Source organism: Periplaneta americana, chromosome 5 (assembly GCF_040183065.1).
Source record: "Periplaneta americana isolate PAMFEO1 chromosome 5, P.americana_PAMFEO1_priV1, whole genome shotgun sequence".
NCBI classification, from domain to species: Eukaryota; Metazoa; Arthropoda; class Insecta; order Blattodea; family Blattidae; genus Periplaneta; species Periplaneta americana.
In genome coordinates, this window is record NC_091121.1 from 157385780 (window position 1) to 157409916 (window position 24137).

The following is a 24137-nucleotide window of genomic DNA, read 5'->3' on the forward strand; positions in this document are numbered from 1 at the left end:
TATACTGAAAAAGAAACGTATCCTGCGACTTCGGTTTGAGAGAGTCCACTAGCAAGCATATTGTGGTGGGCCAGCAGAAGTTTGGTAATTAAAAAGGACAAGCCAATGGATAATTGAACGTGTTCAGTATAAGTGACGGGAACATAGTTCAGGCAAATGCCGGGGCCCTCAATTGTCATGTCGGTGAACGTTAATGCGGGAAACCGATATTCTATTATATAAAAGTCAAATATTTACATACATGTGAAATGGTAATTTGTATTAATTCTACTATTGTTGAGTTAATAGGCCTATGTCAAATTTATGTAACAAATATTCTTACAAAATGTTATAGTACCCGTATGTATCTGTGAATAATTATTCGTGATAATAAAAAGTAATCAGACTCACTTAATCTGACGGGCCCTTATTGCTCAGGGGCCCATATGCACTCGCCCCCTTTGTCCCCCCCCCTTCTCGGCGGCCCTGCCTCCAAGCAGAATACTTAAACAGATCTTGTCCTATACTCCACAACATTACAAGGATTTGGGACATCCTATGAATCGTTGGCAAGAGATTGTAATGGATTCACTAGTGTCTAATACTTGATCTGCAAATGATGATGAAGAAGATGATGATTATTAGTATATTATTATTGTAATGTACTATTGTTTCTCCCTTCGCCTGCTCCATATCTCTCTGCTGGCTGCCCCATTTTTTTTGCAAGCCCTTTGTTAAATTATTGTCAGCACACCCTTGAATGTATGTGTATCATGTGGTGGCTGAGTTGCCAAATTGAAAAATCTGTAAATTGTAGTGACATGTCTTGTGGCAGACAAGGTCACAGGGTATTTCTCGGGGTTCTTCTATTTCCCCATATTAGGTATCAACATCAATCTGTCCAGTCTTCATTCCATCATTCCATAGTAGGCTTACTCCCCAAATGCCGGCTGGCGTCGACATATGGAGGGAGCTGATATAGGAATGAGTGAGTTGCCTGCTTGAAACAGTAGTTGTATTTAGGCTACCAGTAAGTTGGTTTAATTTTATACATGGAATTACAAAATTTACATAAAATAATATCGACAATAGATACATTGTTTATTCACAATATTTCTGTGTTTAGTGTTTAATTGTAGGGCCTAAACTTGTTTCAAAAGTATTTTGAACTGAATGCCATCTGTAGTAAGCCCTGTGTTTGGGTTTCCTTAAGTCATGCGAGGTTGTGGGACATAGCCAATACGTTCGTGAATTATTTCCTGTTTTGTCTTGGGGACTGCTGGTGTCCATGGCTCGACAGACGAGCTATGGGTTTCATTTTGTTGTTCCTTGCGGCTCTCCTGTTCTCGCCTCATGGATTCATATTCTTGAATATCATCAAGCTTCAGTTCAATACGTGTTGGGCTTCGGCGAATCATCAGTATCTGTTTAAAAAGCAGATTATATAAAATTACAATTCAAATAGAGAAATATGAGATTCATGGCAATTAATTAACCTATTACTACTTGGCATAGCTCGATGGTAATTCTTTTTTTGCAGTATATTGTTAATATATACGCTTAAATATCGAAAAAAGTTATTTTCTTAAATATTACTATTATTAAGGGCTTCAATGTTAAAACAATTGCGTTAAATAAAATTTACATTAACTTCCTTACTTTGCTGAACGGTACCTAACAATTGGTAACAATGTCAATGAATATAATTGTATATTTATGCTTATTTATTACATTATTTAAAATACCATTTTAACAATCTGACATCACATAAAAATATCTTATCACAAAACTACAACTTCATTCGAAAAGTTTAATAAATACTTATCATATATACACACATAACCTAAAGAACACAAAGAGAAGTGCATTCGTCTGAGCTGCAGTTTCTTTAATAATGTTATAGGAAATAAGTTATATTTTTAAAGCTGTGAATATTTTTTAACATTTTGTGTAATATAGGATTATATAACTTTAATTTCCACTTACTGATAATGTTATACTTGGAAGATTATCTCGAAAGTATGTATAATGTTTTCGTTCGGTTAAATTACAACAGGGTTCATATTCACGCTAGATGTAAGGACCGTTCCAAAATAATGCGCTTGCATTTTACTCATAAGCTATGACTCATGTTAATTTATCGTAATGTAGCTCTTGTGCTAATAGGCTTCGTTTACTGCATTTATTTATAGTAATAAAAATAAAACACATGATAAATATTAAAGTGTTTTCATTGTGTGCACGATATATTTTGAATGGCGTATATATGTAAAGTTTGAGGTTAAAGCTGACTAATTAGGAATATTAATATTGTTTTCATTATAATTACAGTGATTGAGCATCTTCCACAAGAATTACGAGACAGATTTACGGAAATGCGTGAAATGGACTTATCGGTGCAAAGTAAGCATGATATAAAATAGTCCAACAAACTTTTTTTCTTCTTTTTAGCAATGGTGTATGTTTGTATTTAATACAGTTAATTTTTGAGTATGCTGTATTTTCTGCGTATTAAAATTGTAAAGAAAAACTGCGATTTTTGTTCTTTCTACAGATAACATGGACAGTTTAGAGAAACGAGTCAAGACATTTTTTTCAAATGCGAAGAAAATGAAACCACAAGATAAAGAAAATGAATATGAACTCATAAGAAAGGATTATTATAAAACATTAGAAGATGCAGGTTGGATTGTCGATGTTGCTATATTATGAATAGCCTATTTCCATTCTTGTTTCACCTAACCATAAAATAAGTTCTATGGCATAGGCTAGAATCCTTTTTCCACTTCATATTTATATTATACCTATGATCTTCCTTAAAATATGTCAACATGAAGCATTTTATAATTATTGTGTTTTGCTAAATTTAGATAATTACTTTTGATGTATCTTTAATTTCAGATGAGAAAGTTCACTTAGCAAATCAAATGCATGATCTTGTAGAAAGATATCTTCGCCGACTTGATCAAGAACTTCATAAATTTAAGATGGAATTAGAAGCAGATAATAAAGGGATAACTGAAGTATTGGAAAAACGTAAGACCTTGCAATAAATTTTCTATTATAATTTTTTGTTTTGTAATGTAACTAGAGTTAATGTGAATCGTGCCTTTTTATTCTCACGTTTGTGTAACATTTTCAGGCTCCTTAGAGTTGGATCAACCACAGCAAAACAGCAGCCAGAAGGAGAATCGCTATAACTTTGGCTCAACAAGAAGTTCTCACCATGGTACAGTATATGGGTTTTGTGTTGTCTTAAAAAAGATTACTGGCACAGTTTTATTCTCTAGCGCTCTGTCTGCTGTTTGAGGTAACTTTTGGTTTCAAAATTCACTGCTGTTGTAATTTATTTGGTATGGTCCATTGAACCCTATGAGAGGAATAATAATATGAAAGACACTCTTACATCTTTTTTTCCCAATAACGGGACTGCCCCATTGTACAAAGCATAACTAACACATAGAGTGAAAACAAAACAGACCACAAAAGAGAAATGTAGGGAACAAACAAAAAAAGAGAAATTAAGGACAGGAAAGATAACAGCATACATATAATAGGCATAAACATAGTAAACAAATAGGTTAGACGTTCAAACAAAAGTTCTTCCTTTTTAGGAAATAAAGTACAGGTTGTATTTTAAAATGGCAAGTGATCTTCTGATAGCAGTAAGGGAAACATCACAAATGAAATCGTTGTTCAGCTGGAACTTCTTGCAGAAACTGACAAAGAGGCGAGGTATTGTGCCCCTAGCGCTAACCATTAGCCCAACTACTTCAATGGAGGTGAGGTGATATTTCTCCAAATAGAATGGCTCATAAATTCTGCATTTTTCTGCGTGGACTTCAGAGTGCTGTTGTTCCTGTGCCTCGAACCTGACTGTCGGGTCGATAATGTAGGTGGATGTAGAGCCTGGTGGAATGGCAAGCATGTCATTTCACTGACAGGATCCCTCTTGAGAGATGCCATGGACTTTTTCGTATACAGTGAGACATTTCTTCCTCAAGGCTTCGGCAATCATGGACCTGATTCTGTCATGTCTAGAGTTCCGCAGCATCTCGCTGAAAGGACAGGCACCCAAAACGTGGCCAAGAGTTTCACTCTCACTGACACAACGACGACAGTGGTTTCTGTCTTGGGAGTTTCTAGTATAGCACACAACGGACAAACATTAGCTGTACTTTGTTCCTCGTCAACAACCATGATATACAGTAGAACCCCTATTTATTGTTTTTCTAGAAAACAGAATAATTAAACTTAAATGGAGGTTGACAAAACATTTTTGAAAAAGTTAAAAAAATTTAATTTAATTACAAAAAAAACTACAATAAGTAAATTAGAGATAATACTGTAAGAGAAAAGGGAAAAACATTAAGGGGAAGCTGGGTGCCAATCAAGTCTTCTCACCATTTCGAATATCTTTGCATTTGGATTTCTTTTCCATTTCGCGAATTAAATTAACTTTTTCCGCGACAGAAAATATTTTCTTTCCGCAGCCATTGTTTTCTAGTGATATGCACTGTAACAGTGAGAACAATTCTGTCTCTTTACTGTAGTAGCACTGTCTTGACGAGCATCAGTAAACACAACAAAGACAAGAAGTGACTCATACTGTTTAGTTGTGAATTGTGATGGATGGTGGGAATTAGCAGATGAACAGACACACATCTTCGTGTAGGTTCAGGGAGGGAGTGGGGACCGTGTGGCCCACTCAGTTAACACGTGGCAGCAAAGTAGCAGCGTTAAAATGAACAACAACAACAAACAAAGATTTTTATTGCAAGCAAAAATTATATGTAATAACAAAGATTTTACAATACTATCGTAATACTCGTATATGAATATTCTTCAGAATTCGAAATTGATTACCAATCTCATAGTCAAATAGCCTACATATTACAAATTATTGTATAAATACAATGTATAGATTGACAAATCGAACTGAAACCCTGACCGAGTTACTACATGAGCGCTGGCTGTCTTGGGGAGGAGCAAGTGAGAAAGCACGGGGGGAAGGGAGAGAGCACTATGCACTATGTATTTGCAGGTCCACTCACAGTTTGTCAAACCTGCTAACAAAAGCATTAAAAGGTTGACTAGTTGCCTGCAATGCTAGCATAATGGAACCTTCCTAGCTGACAGTCGAGGCAAAAATAAAGAATCCGTTATTGTGGTAATACTGGAGAGTGGTTCTTCTATAGGTCGCGATGCCCACACACACACCCTCTCAGATATTTACGTGGTGATTGGTGACTGAATGACGAGGAGCGAGGGAGAGAGAAGAAAGAAAGAGAGAGATTCCAGAAGTTGGCGTGTTTTACAGGGTTTCACTTGAAGTTTTCAAACTATAACTGGGTCACACCCGAAAAAGCAAGATGCTTGAGATCGGGTGTGACCAATAATGAAAACTGGATAGAAGAAAAAAATAATCATAAATTAAATAATAATAATAATAATAATAATAATAATAATAATAATAATAATAATTACAACTGTGATTAAACTGTTAATTGTAATTACACATAAAGTTTAAAAAGAATAAGAAAAAAAAAACAAAAACAAACACACAAATGGTACCATAGCCTATAAATAAACATACAAAATTAAGAATATAACATTGTTAAAGTGACAAAAAAAAAATAAAGGATAAGAATTTACATAATTATAATTTTAAAAACAGTTCAAGCACCTGTTTTTTGAATAATGTATAAAGGCAATAACTCTTTAAAAAAGTTTGTACTTTGCACAATGAATAGAAATGCATTTATTTTTTCATTAGCCGAGATTTTAAAAAATCATTTAAGAATAATTTTTAACCTAAAATGAGGGTTTTACAGCAAAAAGAATAATGTTAAATCGAATTTAAAATGCATTAATCCTATATAATAATTACTGGGACCATGAAAATTTAACTTTAAATGTGGAAAAACGTTAAATGGAAGTCATCTAAATTTGGGATTCTACTGTACCAAATCGGAACATCAGTCAGGCTTGTTGAAAGAAGATATCGGTAGACTCTTTAAAAAGGAACATAGCAATTTCCAAATTACAAAGGGAATACCAGTTGTATCCAAGATAGGAAATAAAAATGAAAATAAAAATTCCAACAATATGTTTAAAATTGAAAAGAAACATTTTTAAACATATTCAATCTTAACTATTTTTTCTAAATATTCTTAGAGAATTAACAGTAAATGCACTGACTTCACACTTACCAAGACTGCTTAGCAAACACAGAATGCACTGTATAGAAGACTCAAGGCATCAGACTCAGCAAACACTTGAAAAAGAAGGTCTAATTTTTCAAAAGACTAGACCAAGGTTAAATTTAATGTAATAGATATTGGGATTACTACAATTGAAAGCTATTAGGTGGGACTAGGATACATATTGAAATGAATGATTTCTCACTGTATGACTTGGATGTTGATTTAAGCTAATGTGTCATTCGGGATACGATCGAAAAATTCTATCTGGTTAAGAACAGTTAGAAAAATTATTATGGTTTCAGAACAGAAAATTGAGTGGCAGTGGAGTTATTCTTCACCCCGCAATCTGTTAAAAACAATGGGGTTTATGTGAAAGAAGTGCCGATTTCCGATGAGAGAGGAAGGATAGTATACACGACTGTATTTAGATGTGTACAGATTAATGAAGACCTACTACGAAATCATATTTTTCTCTGAAAATTGAAGTACTGTGAGGAGATAGGTACCTAATTTCATACTATCAGTCCCTAACCAAGTTCCTTTGCAATGAAAGGAGCAGTTTTTTCTGAAAAGACTCATGTTACCTGGCTGAGGGGCATCCATGCCATGCCGTTGTGTTGACAAGTAACTACGTGCCACACCGAGAAGTTCGAAAGATAGACTTAGGGAATGGAAGGTTCAAAATAACTTGTGGCAACAATAGTACATTGTCTTTGATGGTCGAATGACTACTAGCTTGTCCTTGGACTTACATAGCATATTGCAATGTGAACTTTATTCAGGGTGGTCGCTTTTTAACCTGCTTGGCTTAACTTCTTTGGAAGGAAACAAAAAAAAAAACAAGTTCCTAGGAGCAAAAAGGACCTTCAGTCAAAATTAATGGCAATAAATTGTTTCTTGTTCAACGAAGTTTTTTACTTCATCGCCAAATATATCTCTAAGTCTAGAGACCTCCAGACAAGTCCAAAAATAAGGTTTCAAACTGCAATTTCCCAGTAGACATTGCACTGATATACTCATTTCATTGACTTCCGCTTCTATTAAGGACCAACACACACAGAAAGCTAATTTAGAATTCATAGAAACTTCAGGAAACAAAAGTAAAGCTGTTTGATCTTTAATAAAAAGAAAGCTAAGTGCCCAACAGTTGGACCAGTGCCCACCCATCATCGTGATGCACTTGGGGAGCTGTGGTAGGTGGTGAAATCCGGTTACGAAAGCAGTTATAACGACTACGAGGATAATCGTGATAATCACATGATACCTTTATTTTGGTTTGAATGACTGTCCACCTCTTCTTCGGCATGTGGACTTGAAGCCAGAAGCTGGCTGGTCAGTCTGGGCCCTTAAAGGGCTGTAGCGCCATGGATTTAACAGAAAATATACAGTAAAAGCCCGATATAGTGCGGTTGTTGGGGGACATATTTAATCCCCGCGTTATAGCTGAACCGTGATATATCGGAAGTGGTTTTAGTCCATGTGTTAAGGAAATGACAAGTCACATGGAGATGGGTATGCACTATAACTCTATAACGTGAATTTAAATAATGTAATACGTACTGTAATATAAAATAAACACTCACCAGTTATGGAGTTTATTTCATAAAACTTGTTATTACATTCTTTTTAGCAATAGTTATAACTGTTTATAAACTATTCTGATTTTACACTGACATAAAAAAAGTCCATAAGTTTTGTTTGGTGGACTAAATCACTGCATTTATTCTCCACGTATTGTTTTATATTAGCAAGATGGAGGAGACGAACACTGTTTGGTTCACTTTGCCTTTCCAACCAAAACATTATATTATTTAGATGAGATGTCACTTCAGTAACACTTGGAATGTCTTTCTCTTCTACAACAGTCTATCACCACCATCTTCATTGTAGCTTTCTTCATTTTCACCACTATTTTCATTCTGTATAACATTTATGATATCTTCACCCTCTAATTGAACCTTCTGGAATGCTGCATTCCCGCTATAAGTTTGTCTTTGTTTCTCTGCTTTTTACACAGTCCATTTTTAAGCTTTTTACTCACTGAATATGCTTTTCATTTCTGCGATATTATTGCACTTAACATTTAATTAAATTAAGACTCAGAACATGTGACACAGACTAAAACACAGTACTGTATAACTTTCACTTTACAAGATTTGAGAAAACTAAAATAAAAATGTATTCATGACTTGTTAAGGCACAAATTGTTTCCCATTGTGCCTGCAAAATCCCTTGGATTGCAGTTTTACAACCCCGAAAAAAGGTCATTGTCCAAAGGGCTATGCCTATACCTGCTGAAGCAGTACATTATACTTCAGAAACACTCTATGTGGTATTATCTTTTACATTGATTTTTTTTTTAAAGATCCATTTCCACTAACTGTAGTGTATATTTTATGATTTTTACTGGGAGACATACTTTCCCCGTGTTAAATATGAATTCGCGGTAAATCAAACTGCTCTATATCAGGCTTTTACTGAGAGCTGGAAGAAGACTTCCAATTAAATTATAAGCCTGCACTTGTACTTTAAATGTTGGCATAAAAGTGCCTTCGTGTATTACTGTTGCATCAAATGATACCGTTAAAAAAAAGGAAACAAAGGACAAATACACAAACTACACCAATACATAAACAAAATACACCCAAAACTTCATTACACACTGGGACTTGAAAACAACAACTCCATAAATTTCCTAGACATCACCATAATAAAAGTTGACAACAAACACACTTTCAAAATATACAGAAAACCACCACCACCACCACCACTACCACACACATACAGAACACATCCAGCCACCCCATACAACACAAACATGCTGCATTCAGGACAATGATACACAGATTACTCAACATACTCATGAGCCAACAACATTACAATGAAGAAGTGGACACAATCAAATACATAGCACAAGAAAATGGTTACAATCCAAATATAATAGACAACATCATAAGGAAGACAAAACAAACACAAAAACACACAAAACACAACACAAACACAAGAAATACATCACACTAACATACGAAAACAAAAGCACACATAAGATCGCATCTTCATTCAGAAAGCAGAAATACAACATAGCATACAGAACAGAAAACACACTACAAAGACATCTCAACACACAAACAAATAAATACGACCACACAGCGTATACAAACTCACATGTAATAATTGCGACAAGTTCTACATTGGACAGACAGGCAGATCATTCGAAACACCCTACAAAGAACACATTAAAGCAATAACCAGAGGACACAATACATCTACATATGCCGAACACATAACTAATGCTAACCATACATACAATAACATAAATACAGACATGGAAATTCTACACATACAATCCAAAAACCAAAAACTCAACACACTAGAACAATACGAAATATAGAGACACACTAAAACACACCCTAATCAAATTCTCAACACACAGATCAATTTCAGAACACACTCACTATTTGACTCCACTTTTCAACACACAAACACACTCGTACAACAGGCAGCGATATCTAGATGATGCCAGAATCTAATAGGCTCTGATGATGGTGTACAGTATACACCGAAACAGCTGTAAGCCACACGTGCTTATATAATTAACACTAGTAAGTTTGCCATTTTATCAATCATTTGTATTTAAGTGTTAAACGTAGTGTACGCAAGATTCAAGATGGAATGAGGTTTTGTACTGCCTTATAATATTTAAGAAGTGTGTTGATGGTTACATAAACTTTCAATAAACTTTTATATTACTTTCTAATAACAGCTGGTGTGTTTTTACAGAAAAACGACGAGATTCAAATGCTTCAACTGTTAGTACAGAAAAACGCCTTGCAGTAGAGAAGCCTACAGTAACTATTCCTGAGCCTAGACCTTTGTCAGCTAGCTCTGGATCATTGCCAACAACTCCTTTACCTACTACTCCAACAAATGTTAGTTACAATCTGGGTCACATTGGAGCGGGAGGAAATGCCATTGCTGCTGCAGCATCACAAGCAATTGCAGCAACACAACAGGTACAGCTGATTTGTAGTGTGCATGAGACTTTAACAATACCGGGTGTATCACGAGGTTTTCCCCCGGTTTATGGAGGTGATTCCTGGTGTTATTTGGAACAAAAAACGTAAATACAGTAATGGGATAACATTCATAATTAAGGAGTTACATCAATTTGAAAAAAGCAACAAAAACTTTATTTGAGGATGTCACTGACAAAAATGGAAATCATAGTTAGAATACAAACCAGTGCTTCATTTTGTACCAGTCTCTTGCATGTAGAGTGGATATAAAGCAAATGTTCAAAATTTCCTCCCTGCGTCTGAAGGCGAAGATTCGCAAGGGTGTGAACCATGTGTGTAGCATTTCGTAACTTCACATGTTCCTTCTTTATTGTCGCTGCGGCATTGAGAATGCGTTGAATCAACTCTTCTCGTGTTTGCACCGTAATCTAGTACACGATGTCTTTCATCCACTCCCAGATGCAGTAATCTAGGGTGTTAAATCTGGGGAACTGGCAAGCAAACGGTTGGCATGATCATGTGGTTCTAAATGCTGCACTTTTTGCACACGAAAAGGATACAGCCCATTCTCATGAAGAATTCTCTACTCTTTGGAATATGAAACGTTAAATCTTCCCCCCAAACATCGTTAGTTCTGCGCAAACATGTCTAGCGCTACATACACTATGGTGTGTTTCGAAAATCTGTTGTAACTCCTTAATTATGAATGTCACCACATTACTGTATTTACATTTTTTGTCCCAAATAACACCAGGAATCACCTCCATAAACCAGGGGAAAACCTCGTGATACATCCTGTATTCATTTAAAAATGAAATAACTGTATTAATGATTTATAATGAAACTCTAAGCATGATTCTTTAATTTAATTTTAAATTTAGTAACACCTTGTTATACGTAAGTGAATTTATTTGGAATAAAAGTGTGATTTACAACCTCCTAGGTTTATACTTTGTAAATGCCGGTCTATCTATTCAGCCATCTTACTAGAGAGGGTAAAAACTAACTGACTTTACAACGAATAGTGGAAATATTAGGTTGCTGCATAATTTTGTAATGTTTTTGTTCCTCATAACACTGTGTTGTTAGGAGATTGTTTATTATGGTCTACTGATGTGGAACTTTACTTTTTTTGGAAGATTGAGAGTTTTCGTAAAGCCAAGAATCGGTGACAGGTTAAGTTAGGTTTGTTGAGACTTTTGGTATGCCTTGCATATATAATTATTAATTACGTCATCGTCACCATCTTTGTTTCGTCAGTGAGGTCTAATGTGGCTGTATCGCATTCTTCAGTAATCCTGTTTATTGTTTGTCATTTGTTACTTGGAGTATTGTGCTTATAAACACTCATTGAGTTTAATAGAGGAGCAAAAGCAGTGGAGGCGGCTCGAAAAATTTATGCCATGTACAGGGAGAATACCACCGGAGAAAATGGTTCTGTCATTTCAACACACAACACCCTATACAAAAGTTAGTTCATCCACAGAAGATGGTGTTATGTTGGTGGGATAAAGAAGGCTTCTCAGGAATATAACCATAATTGTTGGCATTTATTGCGAACAACTCAGATGTCTTGCGGCCGCAGTTGAAGAAAAACGACAAGGAAGACTGCATCATGTGCTGTTGCAACATTTCTTTAACATGACAAAAGCAGCTATCCAGGAGGTTGGTTGGGAGATGATTCCACATCCTCCATATTCTCCCGATCTTGCGCCCTCAGATTTCTACTTTTTCTGTTCTGTATCCAACAGTCTTCAAGGGAACTCCTTTAATAACGAAGATGCTTTACAAACTTGGCTTGACGACTTCTTTAACTCCAAACTAGCAGATTTCTTCAGATGCAGAATCAAAAAATTATCCTAGCATTGGCAGAGAATCTTCTTCTCCTCCTCCTCCTCCTCCTCCTCCTTCTTCTTCTTCTTCTTCTTCTTCTTCTTCTTCTTCTTCTGCAATGGCATCAGGCTGGTGGTATTTAAACCATTTTGCTTCGGGCATCCCAATACAGTGCTTTATATCTCTGTTTGCATTTTTCAGCGTGGTACATTGTTTGAGGTGGTTCGAATCCTTTATGGAGTTTGATAGTCATCTGCTAAACTTTTAGGAATTGTACTGGATCCCAAATTATCTTGGGCCCCACATATTGATTATGTTTGTACTGAACTCTCAAGGGTCATTTATTTATTAAGCAAATTGAAATCACTGGTGCCTAAAACATATGTAAGAAGTGCTTATTTTGCCTTCTTCAATAGTATAATAATCTATGGTATTTCTATATGGGGAAATAGTTCTAGTGTATCTAATTAGCTGGCCTTCTATGCCCAACGTTGCGGGTTCGATCCCAGGCCAGGCATTTAAGTGTGCAGGACAAAATTCCGGCACATCTGGTGACGCTGATATAACCTCTGCAGTTGCGAGCGTCATTAAATAAAACATAACATGTATCTAATGTTCTCCTTCTACAAACTGGTTGTGCTTATGATGCGCACTGTAAGCCAGTATTCATAAATGAGGCTATTCTGACTGTTATTAATATTTACATCTTCACTTCTTTGCTGAAGGTAAAGAAAAATTTAGCAAATTATTATCATAGATCTGATCATCATAATTATAATACAAGATATAATTTTCACTTGATTGAATCTAATGTTGGACTGGAAACAACTAAAAACAATTTATGTCCATGGCAGTATCTATGTTTAATAGATTACATAAGTCTGCACACACTGTTAACTATAACACATTTAAGAATGTTTTAAAACGCTGGATGATTAAACATCTCTTTTATAGTATTAATGAATACTTTGAGTCCTCTGTTAATAACTTACTATGTTTCTAATATAATTTTATTCATTCTGTTTTGTTTTATTACGACTATGTCCATAGTATTTGTATAATACTCATGACTTTAATCTAATCTAATCTACTCTAATCTAATCTAATCTAATCTAATCTAATCTAATCTAATCTAATCTAATCTAATCTAATATAATCATAAGGTGAAGTTGTTAGAGTCTAAAATGACGACTTGATGTAAGTGTTTTGTTAGACAATCATGCCCTGTCTTGAGTCGAAAAGCTGCTACCACTTCTTTTCTTCTCCTTATTATTTTTTATGATTTTCAGTATATAATGTTTCTATATTTTTCCAAATTTTATCCTGTGCTATTTCAGTTTGTTATTGTTAATTTTTCTATCAGATGATATTTTAACTATTGTTTTTAGTGAGGCCTTTATTTTTCTTTGTTATTCTGGTTTTCTTCTTTGCAAGATTATCGACAAGTTCATTTCCATTCTATCAGATGATATTTTAACTATTGTTTTTAGCGAGGCCTTTGTTTTTCTTTGTTATTCTGGTTTTCTTCTTTGTAAGATTATCGACAAGTTCATTTCCATAAGCCCTATATGTAATGGGACCCAATTGAAACGTGTTTTCTTATCCATTCTAGTTAATACCTTTTTTTTGCTTCTTAATCTGTTATTGTGAAACTTTCTGTGAAAATATATTACTGACTGATTTCTGTCTTCTAGTTGTCTCAAATAACTTTTGTTACAAAAAAAAAAAAAAAAAAAAAAACACGAACTTTTGCATCAACTCAATAATTATGTGCACAATACTTAATTTTTCTTAGAAAAATATTTTTTACTTAATATGAATTTCATTGTTTCATTTGTCGGGTTATTTTGTGTAATACAAAACATCATGAAGGAAATTAACAAATGTTTCTAGCAGTGGATTACCATTGTGTGTTTTTGATTTCAAATAAATACGCCTATATTTTTACTAAAAATAATTATATTTCATGTGCATCACTGGATAAAAATTGATTCATAAGTACTGAATCTGAACAAACTTTGAATAGTAGTTTAGAAAAATAATTTGTTTTGTACTGTATCAGGGATGCTGGAAACGTGTATTTGCATGAAAATCTCGAAATGGACATTCCGCAGCATCACAATACTTTATAAGTAAAAAGATTGTATTTTATGTACGTATTGTTTTGATGAATTGACTAGTAGATATTGACACTGTGAGACAAGTGGGAATGAAATTGCTGATCAACTAGCAAAACAAGGAGCAACGAGTCCGTAGCAACGAATAACAACTCTACCATATCGTTCAGCAGCCCTCTGTATCAAGCAATCAGTAGAGAATGATTTAAAGAATAAATTAGAAACCTGAACACAAGAAAAACAATGGAGAAACATAGCCCATACTACACCAGATGTACCGAGGAAAGGAGCTGTTGCATACTTTCGCTTGAATACAGGCATGGCTGTCTTGCAGCTCATCTCTTCCAATTTGGAATTTATGAGGACCCTCACTGCCCACTTTGTAATACAAACATCCACATGGACACAGACCACTTATTACAGTTGTTCCATTCTACTACCGATGATTTATCTATATTTATGGACGTGACACTGTCAAATATCATTGCATTTGAATAAATAAATAAAAATATTGACACACAGATAGCATGTAAAAAAAATCAACTTTCCACGAACGTGAATTTTTCGGAATAGATTTTTTATTGCATCACGATGCTTTATACTTCGTATAATTAGAACATTGAAGTTGTGCTTGTTGAATACAGTTTGTATTTTATATCGAAGTTTTGTTTTATATGTACCGGTAATCTATTTTATCAGTTAATATTAAAAAAATTACAAGACTTGAAAAAGTTATTCTTTAATGCACGCAAGAAGTATTGTAATTGATCTGAATTTTTGTATTTATTATAAAATACACATAATCTAGGTGTGTGTGTTTTTTTTTCAGTCATAATTCTGCAGTGCTCGGGAAAAGTGACACAAGTCAGTTTCCACAAACCTTTTTTGATAATTTATTGACAACTTACGGAATATCTGCTCACTTGGAAAAAAATACATAAGTATTTCTCCCATTACAATAATTCATACAGAAAAAAATCAAATCGACATAAACCAGTGTAAGTTGTCAATAAATGATCAAAAAAGGTTTGTGAAAACTGACTTATGTCACTTTTCCCAAGCACTGCAGAATTAGTGATATATAACATTTTAAAATTAAGCATATTTTACAGTGATTGTATACACTTAGCTATATATTACATATGTAACATCTCTTGCAGATGCAACAGGGACGCCGTACAGCGAGCCTAAAGGCTTCATATGAAGCAATCAACACTGGTGTTCATGCTCACGAATTCAGTATTGGGAAAGAGTTGGCAGGAGCCGCCCAGACTGCCATTGCTGCCATTCAAGAAACAACCAAGAAGCAGAAAAAGTATGTCGTTATAAATCTTCTGGTTCTTACTTCATCAAAACTTGTGGGGACAATGACGCACATTAACATTATTCAGTATTCATTTATTAGTTGTCATTAGACTTGTAATTGTATAAAAGTTTCTGACATTGTCAAAATATTAAAGTTACATAAAACCTTAAAATTATAAAATAGTAACAGTAGTATACAACAAATTCCACAATTTGGGATATCTGGCCGACATCTACGGCTGACCACTAGGATCCATAATACAAAGCAGAGGTTAAATTAAAAATACAATATGATTGCGGAGAGAATACGAACAATGATAAATTTAAAAATAAAATACAATTTGATTTCGGAGAAACATGTGATGAAAGTACATTGAAGAGTAATGAAATGAAGTAAAAAAAAAAAATTACATAGTATTATACAAGTGATTGTGTAAAATGGATGATGAATCTCTCAATACCATTAAACAAATTTTGTTAATGTCCTCACTAGAAAATTTAAGAGAAAGGAGAATGGTTTTGGTTAACTTAAGTGAAGTTCCCCTAGCGCCAAAAAGAAGTCCTTTCACTTCCCATGTATTAATATTCATTTTGTATCTCTCACTGAAGTGAGGAAAACATGGGTTGTAAATATACTTCTTTTCATCGTTAACGTCATTGGCCTGTTGATCATCCTTCTCAAAACCGACAGTGGGGTCAAGAATGAGGCTTCTTTGATTCCGGCGATCGATGGCTATAATGTCTGCTTTTCTCGTTGACCCATTCTCAGCCAAGCAGTGCACTTCTTCGTAAACCTCCCACTTTGCCTTCCGAAGAGTGGTTGCGATAGAGCTTCTCACTTTATGGTGGCGATTGTTCCTCAGTAGTTCTCCTTTAGGGCAATAACCCAAAACATGCCCAAGGGTTTCTACTTCGCTGCATCCTGGATGACGACAGTTTTGATCTTGGAAGGAACGACTTGGCACAGATCGTACTGCTGCGATGTTTGTGGACATCTTTATGGCATTGGTCCACTCTGAGGATGACATTCCTCTTCTATTACTATACATAATAACAAAAAAAAACCATGAATACGATGAATTACAAAATGACTGAAATAATAAGTTTGCAGCGAACTATACATATAATGACTTAAAATAATATTTCATATTCCGTTTATTGCATTCAATGATCATGCATAGTATGAGGCACAGATTCTAGTGATGGAATTTTTCATACACCAGATGATGACGTATAACTTGCAGGAACACCATCCAACATGCATGAATTCCACCCTTAAATTAGTCTCCATTTAAATACTTTTGTAATGAATAACAACATAGGAGAAAAGTTTTCCAGGCTATGAGGCCGTGGTCTGTTGGTTGTGTGACCGAACATTTTGTTCACTGCTGTGGTGAACATCTTCAGTGATGTAGATTACTGGTGTGGCTGGTTCTACTGCGCGTGCCCATTCTGTACAATCCCTATTATATAACATCAAAATAAACAATTAAATTCATAACTAAAATTTTTATCTGTTACTCATGAACAATCCTTATAAATTTGCTCACAAAAACAGTAGAATCTCTATTAGCGTAATGAAGGGGATGGACTCAATGGTTAATCGAAAAAATCGGATAATCGGTAAATAAAAATTTTCATAAATTAAAGTACTATTTCGTAATTTCCTCCATGGCGTTGTGTTTAACATGCTAGGTAATGAATCAGAACTTCAGTGATTTAAGTTCCGTTGTCAACGACTGGTTTTAAGGACCAAGGGAGAAGGTTGTCTGCAGAAAGATGGGAAAAGTAAAAGTCTCGTGTTGTAGATTTACGTACTTGTACTTTGTACAATTTTATTCTTGTACTTTTTTCTAAATAAATTGCGTACAGTTGTAACACCAATCTCGTATTCTGATGCGAAATGAGTCACAGTTTCTTCTTCGAATCTCTTAAGTATTTGTATTTGTTTCGAAAATAGCACAACACGTTTTCTTTTGACACCTGTTGAAGACATTTTACATAGAAGTACAAAGTATGGCCACTCGAAAAATGTCTCAATGGTACATGGGTTGAAAGTTCTTGGGGTAATTTCTTTGAAAGCATGTAGTGACTATTTTACAAGTTGGGGAAAAAACACCCACTCGCACAAGTAACTGTTCCTGTTGCCAGTAACGAAAGATTCCTACTACATACTGTGTAAGGGTAAAGACTTGTAATAATTAATAACCCTCTGCAAAACAAATAGGGTATAGAGGGGTAATTCGGATAGGTTAACAGAAAATTTCAAACTGGGAAAAAGATTGATGTTGTACAGAGCAATCAAGTAAACATACAAATAGTACATTATTTTGACTTACTGTGGAATTAATTTCACTAAAGAGAAATTACTATTGACACTGATACTAAGCTATCCGAATTACCCGACAAATTGGAAATGAAGAAATTAAGAGGGGCTAATTGGATACTGATGCGGGGTAATATGGATAGCAATGAAAATGCTGTGTAATGTCGGTATTTTCATGCACTGAAACGAATTTATTAAGTACATGGCCATTTTATAAGAATTTAACACAAATGAATTGCTTTCTGCCTTGTGCTCCCACTTCTCATGAAACCATACCTTACATATCTGGCAGCGAATCCATTCACCATTCAGAGTTGATGACTTGGAGTAGTAACTGATAATGCAAAACACACATTTATAGTCATTATTCTCTTTACCTGCCTCTTTAGCTTCTTTATTTTTTCTTCCACTTTCTTTGACATTGTCCTAACTCAGGTCTATGACTGAATTGAAGTCGAATTTGTTTGCCCTGTAGTTGGACCTCTTTCTTTGCCTTAACAGCTGCTACATTCTCTAGTGATATGCTGTGACAGGCTGTTTGTTTAGCTCGAGAAGATTTTTGCGTTGTTTTCTTTTGAGGACTAGGAAGAACCGCTCTAACATTTTCATAAGCGATTCACATAGGAGGCTGCGAAGTACTAGGCTGTTCTTCAGGTTGAACTACTTCATCGTTTTGCATGTCTCTGGTAATGGCAGTGGAAGGCCTTTATGTCTCAGGAGCTGCAAAATGGAAGTCCTGGATTGCTTTAGATCTGAAGGGGAAAATTCCTATAGAGGAAAACCCATTTATTGCCACATGCAGTTGCCTTCCGAGCTTCATTAAACAATGAATAGAATTGGGTCTTACAGTAGTTATATTAGATCGTGTATTCCTGTGTAGCCGTGGTGTTGCTTCACAATGATAATTAGCTTTGAGTAACTTAAAAAAGCAACGATCGAGAGGATGCAAAATATGCGTTGTGTGTCAGAGAAGACAGATTTCAATGTTATTGTTCTGGTAATATTGAAGAGCAGAAAGTGCTGCATGGGATGAATGGACATCTGCAATCAGAAGAATTTTTACTTGTGCACAATGTTCCTGGAAATGCTGCTGTCACAAATATTCATTCGTTAATGGAAAGTAACTTTTAGTAATTATGCACGAGAAAAGAATTGTTATCCGTATAGCCCCACGAAAATGTATCCAAATAGCCCCGAAGGTTATCTATAACCGAGGAGGACCTACTTACTGGACAATGCAAGAGATAGGACCACCATCCAGTCTAACGGTCTGTTACATATCACGGACACAATCATAGATAAAAGCGACATGATATTTAGTATTTGAAGGCAAATAAAGCTTATGTTCACTGATCACAATATTACATGCTGCATATACTACAGATGTTTGTTACTTTCCGTCCGTTAGAATAACTCATGTTGCTTGTCTCAGGATAGGAGAATTGACACCAAACTAGCCACAAACGTTAACAACACTCTTTCATTCACTGTGAAGCTAAAAACGACAATATGGCGTCGTCGGTAGACACAGAGCATGCGAAAACCCTTAACATTATCCATATATCCCTCTGTACCCTATGTACTAACATAACGTACAGCACTGCATTTGTTCTCTGCAATAAAAAGAGCTAGAGAAAGACAGACGGATAATCCGCCAATCGGTTAATAGGGTGATGGATAATTGGGGTTGTAATTTGTATTTTATTATTTTATTTCATTTTGTATGTCGATATAGAAATAATCAGTGAATGCTCTGTTTAAATCCTGTTTTATTTTGAACAGGAAATCTAGCTCTTCAACATCGTCAACTTCTACTGGTGTGTCTGCTGCTGCCACCTCAATGGCTACTTTGCCTCCTCCAATTGCTCCATCTCCACCTCCACAACAAGAACCGTCTGATCCAGGAATGGGAACTGATGTTAATGCCGATCCAAATGCTGAGAACCCTGATTGGACGTATGATCCTAATGAACCGAGATATTGCATCTGCAATCAAGTGTCATATGGTGATATGGTGGCATGCGATAATGAGGATGTAAGTATTATTACATTGGAAAATAAAATGATACATGTAATTTTGAAACGAAGCATTTAATATTATGACAAAACTCTAGTATTATGGTCAGAGCCTTTTTTTCTTTGGTACTAGCATAGGGTTCCCAGACATATTGGAAAAAAATACGGGACAATTATCAATTATCACTGAGTAAGTTTAGTATGTGCACCCATCAAATATGCCAATCTTTCAAAGTGTGTATGTAGTAAAGTTTACTATACAAACACTTTACTAACTATCTAAGGGTAAGTAAACAAATAGTAAACAAAATTGTTAGGGAGCATATTTGCATTAAGTTTAAGCTTCTGCATGTAAATTGCCTTCAAATTGTTTTTACCAAGTTATTACAGAAATAGCTAAAAAAATACTCTACTCACGTGACAATCTATACTAATAATAAATCTGTAGCCAACATTTTTCTGGTAATTTTCGATTTTCCAAAAATAATTGGTGTTAACATGTATAATTAATCATCCTGAAACCGAAAATCGCTTTTTTGAAATTTTTGTTTGTATGTCTATCTGTCTGTCCGTCTGTCTGGATGTTTGTTACCTTTTCACGTGATAATGGCTGAACCGATTTATATGAAAATTGAAATATAAATTAAGTTCATTGTAACTTAGATTTTAGGCTAGGGCCTACATGACATTCAAAATACTTTATTTAAAAGGGAGTTTATAAGGGGGCTTGAATTAAATAAATCGAAATATCTCCCTTATTATTAATTTTTGTGAAAAATGTTGCATAACAAAAGTTTCTATAAAAATGATTTCCGATATGTTTCATTCCAAGCAAAATTTTGATGGGACCAAATTGCACCAAAAACGGATGTTCTCTGAACCAAATGATCATATTTTAATTATTTCCATGTAATAACAATAATTAAGAAATATGTTAAAGGAATTATCATTGCACTAAATGAGTGGTCTCTGGACCAAAATGATCACATTTTAATTATTTAAATACAATGTAAATTGAGTGACATATTAAACGATTTATCCTTCTATCAAACACGAATATTCCCTGGACGAGATGTCCTATTTTAATTATGTAATTACTTTATACTTATTTCTAACAAGTGCAGCGGAACGCACGGGTACAGCTAGTATTCTTATAAATCAATCTGCCTTGGCCTTGCAATATTTCTCTGAAGACTGAATTTCACTTAACAATTGTTTATTTTGAATAATCATGTCATGAATAGCAACACAATCCTCACTGAAGAATTATTTTACAACAAGCATTGATTTTGCTATTTTTACAGATAATTTATTTTTCTCATCAGTTCATAGAGCGTTCATGCGAGAAAATAATCTTTCGACACACGCATTTGTTCCAGGGATACACATAATGAACTCCACTACCCTCTTCAAATTTGAGAGTTCTCTTTCAATACTTTTAAAAAGATCCACCCAGACTTAATCTAAACATTGTTGCCATCACTCGTCTTGAGAAATTAATAACTCACAATAATTGTTTCATAATATCTACAGTTACCTACAATGATGAAGTGCGATGTTTGTAATTTGTAATATAGAATAGACATTGTAACTTTTCCATTTTTTCTCAGTTTAGAACTCTAAAATATGGGATGGAAAGCTGTCCCGAAGACTTTTCTCGGGACAACGGGATGCATTAGCGAAAAATGGGATGATCTCGTATTTTACAGGGCGTCTGGGAACCCTATACTAGCAATAAACGTGAAAAATGATTTCAGGACTGTCAAGTTAAAATTCTGAAATGAGCTGAAAATCATGTTCGAAAATTAAATTAACCATGCATTTAATCATGAAACGTAATATAGGTTTTCTATTCCCTTAAATGTACCTTTCTTCCCTTTCAGTCTGCAGGATTATTTCACTTCAACTCTGTATATGTGCAGAAAATTGTTCACATTTATAGATGCTGTTAATTCCTCTTACATATAACGAAAGCAGTTACTGTGTTCGTATGTATTCCTTTTAATACTTTGGAACGTGGTTGTGGATTCGTGGCAACTCTTTGTCACTGAGTTCAATCTATATAAGATAAAGCAGGTTCTTAAGCAACAGTTGCTGGAATGTTTGATTGTAATTTGACGTGTTCATTGCGGTTCCGGACAATTGGCCACAGAAAATTGGTAACTGGGACAATTGGCCACAGAAAATTGGTAATAGGGACAATTGGCCACAGATAGACAATTTGCCACAAATAGACAATTTGCCACAGAAAGACAATTTGCTACAGATAAACAATTTTCCACACTGTCCATTATCCAAAAATGGGACCGTAACAATTTATTTAAATGTGAATTAGTGGCAAATATGATAAGTTTTACGTTGTATGACTTGAGGCTTTCCCGGCGTTTGATGTAGAATAACTCTTCTCTGTTCTCAGCCTGGTGAGTTGGAGATTTGCTTCCAAGCTTTCGACGGCTAGCTCTGCCATCTTCTTCAGGGAAGAGCTAGCCATCGAAAGCTTGGAAGCAAATCTCCAACTCACCTGGCTGAGAACCCGAGAAGAGTTATTGTAAGTTTCACATTGTCCTCCAGTTCAAAATACAACAACCACCTTTCTCCTTCTACGGTCTTAGTGTATCTGTCGGCTATAACGTTCAGTTCGTCAATATTCCTTGGTTCAAGTGATAGGTGCAGCTTCCTGGCATGGCGAACAGTTTTTTTAATACATGGTTTCTTCGGTAGATTCACATTGGTTTCGCTTGCAATGCTCTGTAACTCATTTTGAATAATGACGGATGTTGGTTCTCGGGAAGTCCCCGCCCTTGCCTTCACGTTCTCTACACATTCCTTTGCCTTAATCCTTCCCCAGTCTGAAGAATGATTCTTGTGTTCAGACGGTTCTTTGACGACACTGCTTCCATCTTCTGATAACGTGACTGTTGCATTACACTCGCCATGCATGTCACAGCTCCAAACAACTCCATTCTTATTTTCTCTAAGTCTCGTGTGCATGTAGCCAAGATATATTAATTCGTCAGAGCATCTTTCTGATTTTGTGAAGCGAATTTCTTCCACCATAGTTCCTATGTAGTTTACAGCTTCTAGATTTTTCTTGTGTTACCATAAAAATATATTATAAATTGTTGCGAATTTGAGTATTGCCTTGAATTTTAATGTGTGGCTAATTGTCTTTGATACGAATTTCAATTATGTGGCGAGTTGCCTCTGTGGCCAATTTTCTATGGCGAGTTGTCCCCAACCCGTTCATTGGTGAACTAATAAAGATGATTTTTTTTCTAGTGCCCGTTCGAATGGTTTCACTATAACTGCGTGGATATCACGGCTCCACCGAAAGGCAGATGGTATTGTCCACAGTGTACTGCAAATATGAAACGAAGAGGTTCAAGGAAGAATTAGAATCACACTGCAAGTCAGTTTTCTTCACTATTGTGAGACTAAACGAATCATTAATAATTGTTAAATGGAATTGTTATGAATCATTTAAATTATGAATAAAATTAACGACTGAATTATAATTCGCTACCTTGTTAAAGGTAGCTGTTAATTTTTAATGTGATCTTTGTGTGAAAAATAAATGGCTCAACATGAATACTTGTTGTTTTTTTTTTTTAGAATGTACCACATCAAATAAATAAGTGTTATGAATTTAAATAAATTAATGCTGTACGTAACTGTGATGTCGGAGGATAATAATCGACATATGATTAGAAATAAATACAGTAGAACCCATTTATATGCTTTTCAACGGACCAGAGAAATTGAGGGAAAAGTTTCAATAGTACAAAATTACAGTAACCTACAGATCTCCTGAAACTCACCCATAGAAGGAATTGCATTTTTTACTAGTTATTTTTTGTAAATAAATCTCACCTTTTCTCATTCTCCATCAGATACACTTTAACGTCTACTTTCTCTACATCCATATCACCCATTGAATCGAATCACAATGTGCAGGTAAGAAAATTGTAACAGCCAGTACTACAATACATGTCTGGGGCACATTTGTGGCTCAAGTGCTAGGGCTCTGGTCTTCCATCGAGGCAGTCTGAGTTTGATCCCTGATCAGGTCATAATGGAATTTGTGATGAACGAAGTAGACATTGCAGAGGGTTTTTTTCATGGTACTTCTGTTTCCATCTATCATTCCAACACTCTGCACATCCCTTCACCTATCATCTGCAATAGTAAAAATACGCTGGGTGAAGTCTTGGGGGAAGCCTACGTATTTCTTCTTCTTCTTCTTCTTCTTCTTCTTCTTCTTCTTCTTCTTCTTCCCTTCTAGTATTAGGCCAAATGGCCTGTTACGATCTCACAGTTGAATTTTCAATCCAGCGCTTCT

At 35.1% G+C, this 24137-nt stretch overlaps 1 protein-coding gene across 3 annotated transcripts; it reads left to right on the forward strand.

Moving 5' to 3' along the window:
* The first annotated feature begins 1482 nt into the window (after positions 1 to 1482).
* On the forward strand, positions 1483 to 23387 carry Ing3 (Inhibitor of growth family, member 3). Of its 3 annotated transcripts, none has more exons than XM_069826744.1 (9): positions 1483 to 1501; positions 2311 to 2382; positions 2534 to 2662; positions 2881 to 3015; positions 3122 to 3208; positions 9966 to 10198; positions 15312 to 15466; positions 19565 to 19817; positions 23078 to 23387. In XM_069826744.1, the coding sequence occupies exons 2-9, from the start codon at positions 2355 to 2357 to the stop codon at positions 23192 to 23194; spliced, it is 1137 nt and encodes a 378-aa protein (XP_069682845.1). In that variant the 5' UTR covers positions 1483 to 1501; positions 2311 to 2354; the 3' UTR covers positions 23195 to 23387. The 3 variants fall into 3 exon arrangements, with proteins under 3 accessions (XP_069682845.1, XP_069682843.1, XP_069682844.1); XM_069826742.1 differs by lacking the exon at positions 1483 to 1501 and adding an exon at positions 1801 to 2055; XM_069826743.1 differs by lacking the exon at positions 1483 to 1501 and adding an exon at positions 1802 to 1998.
* The last annotated feature ends 750 nt before the right edge of the window (positions 23388 to 24137 follow it).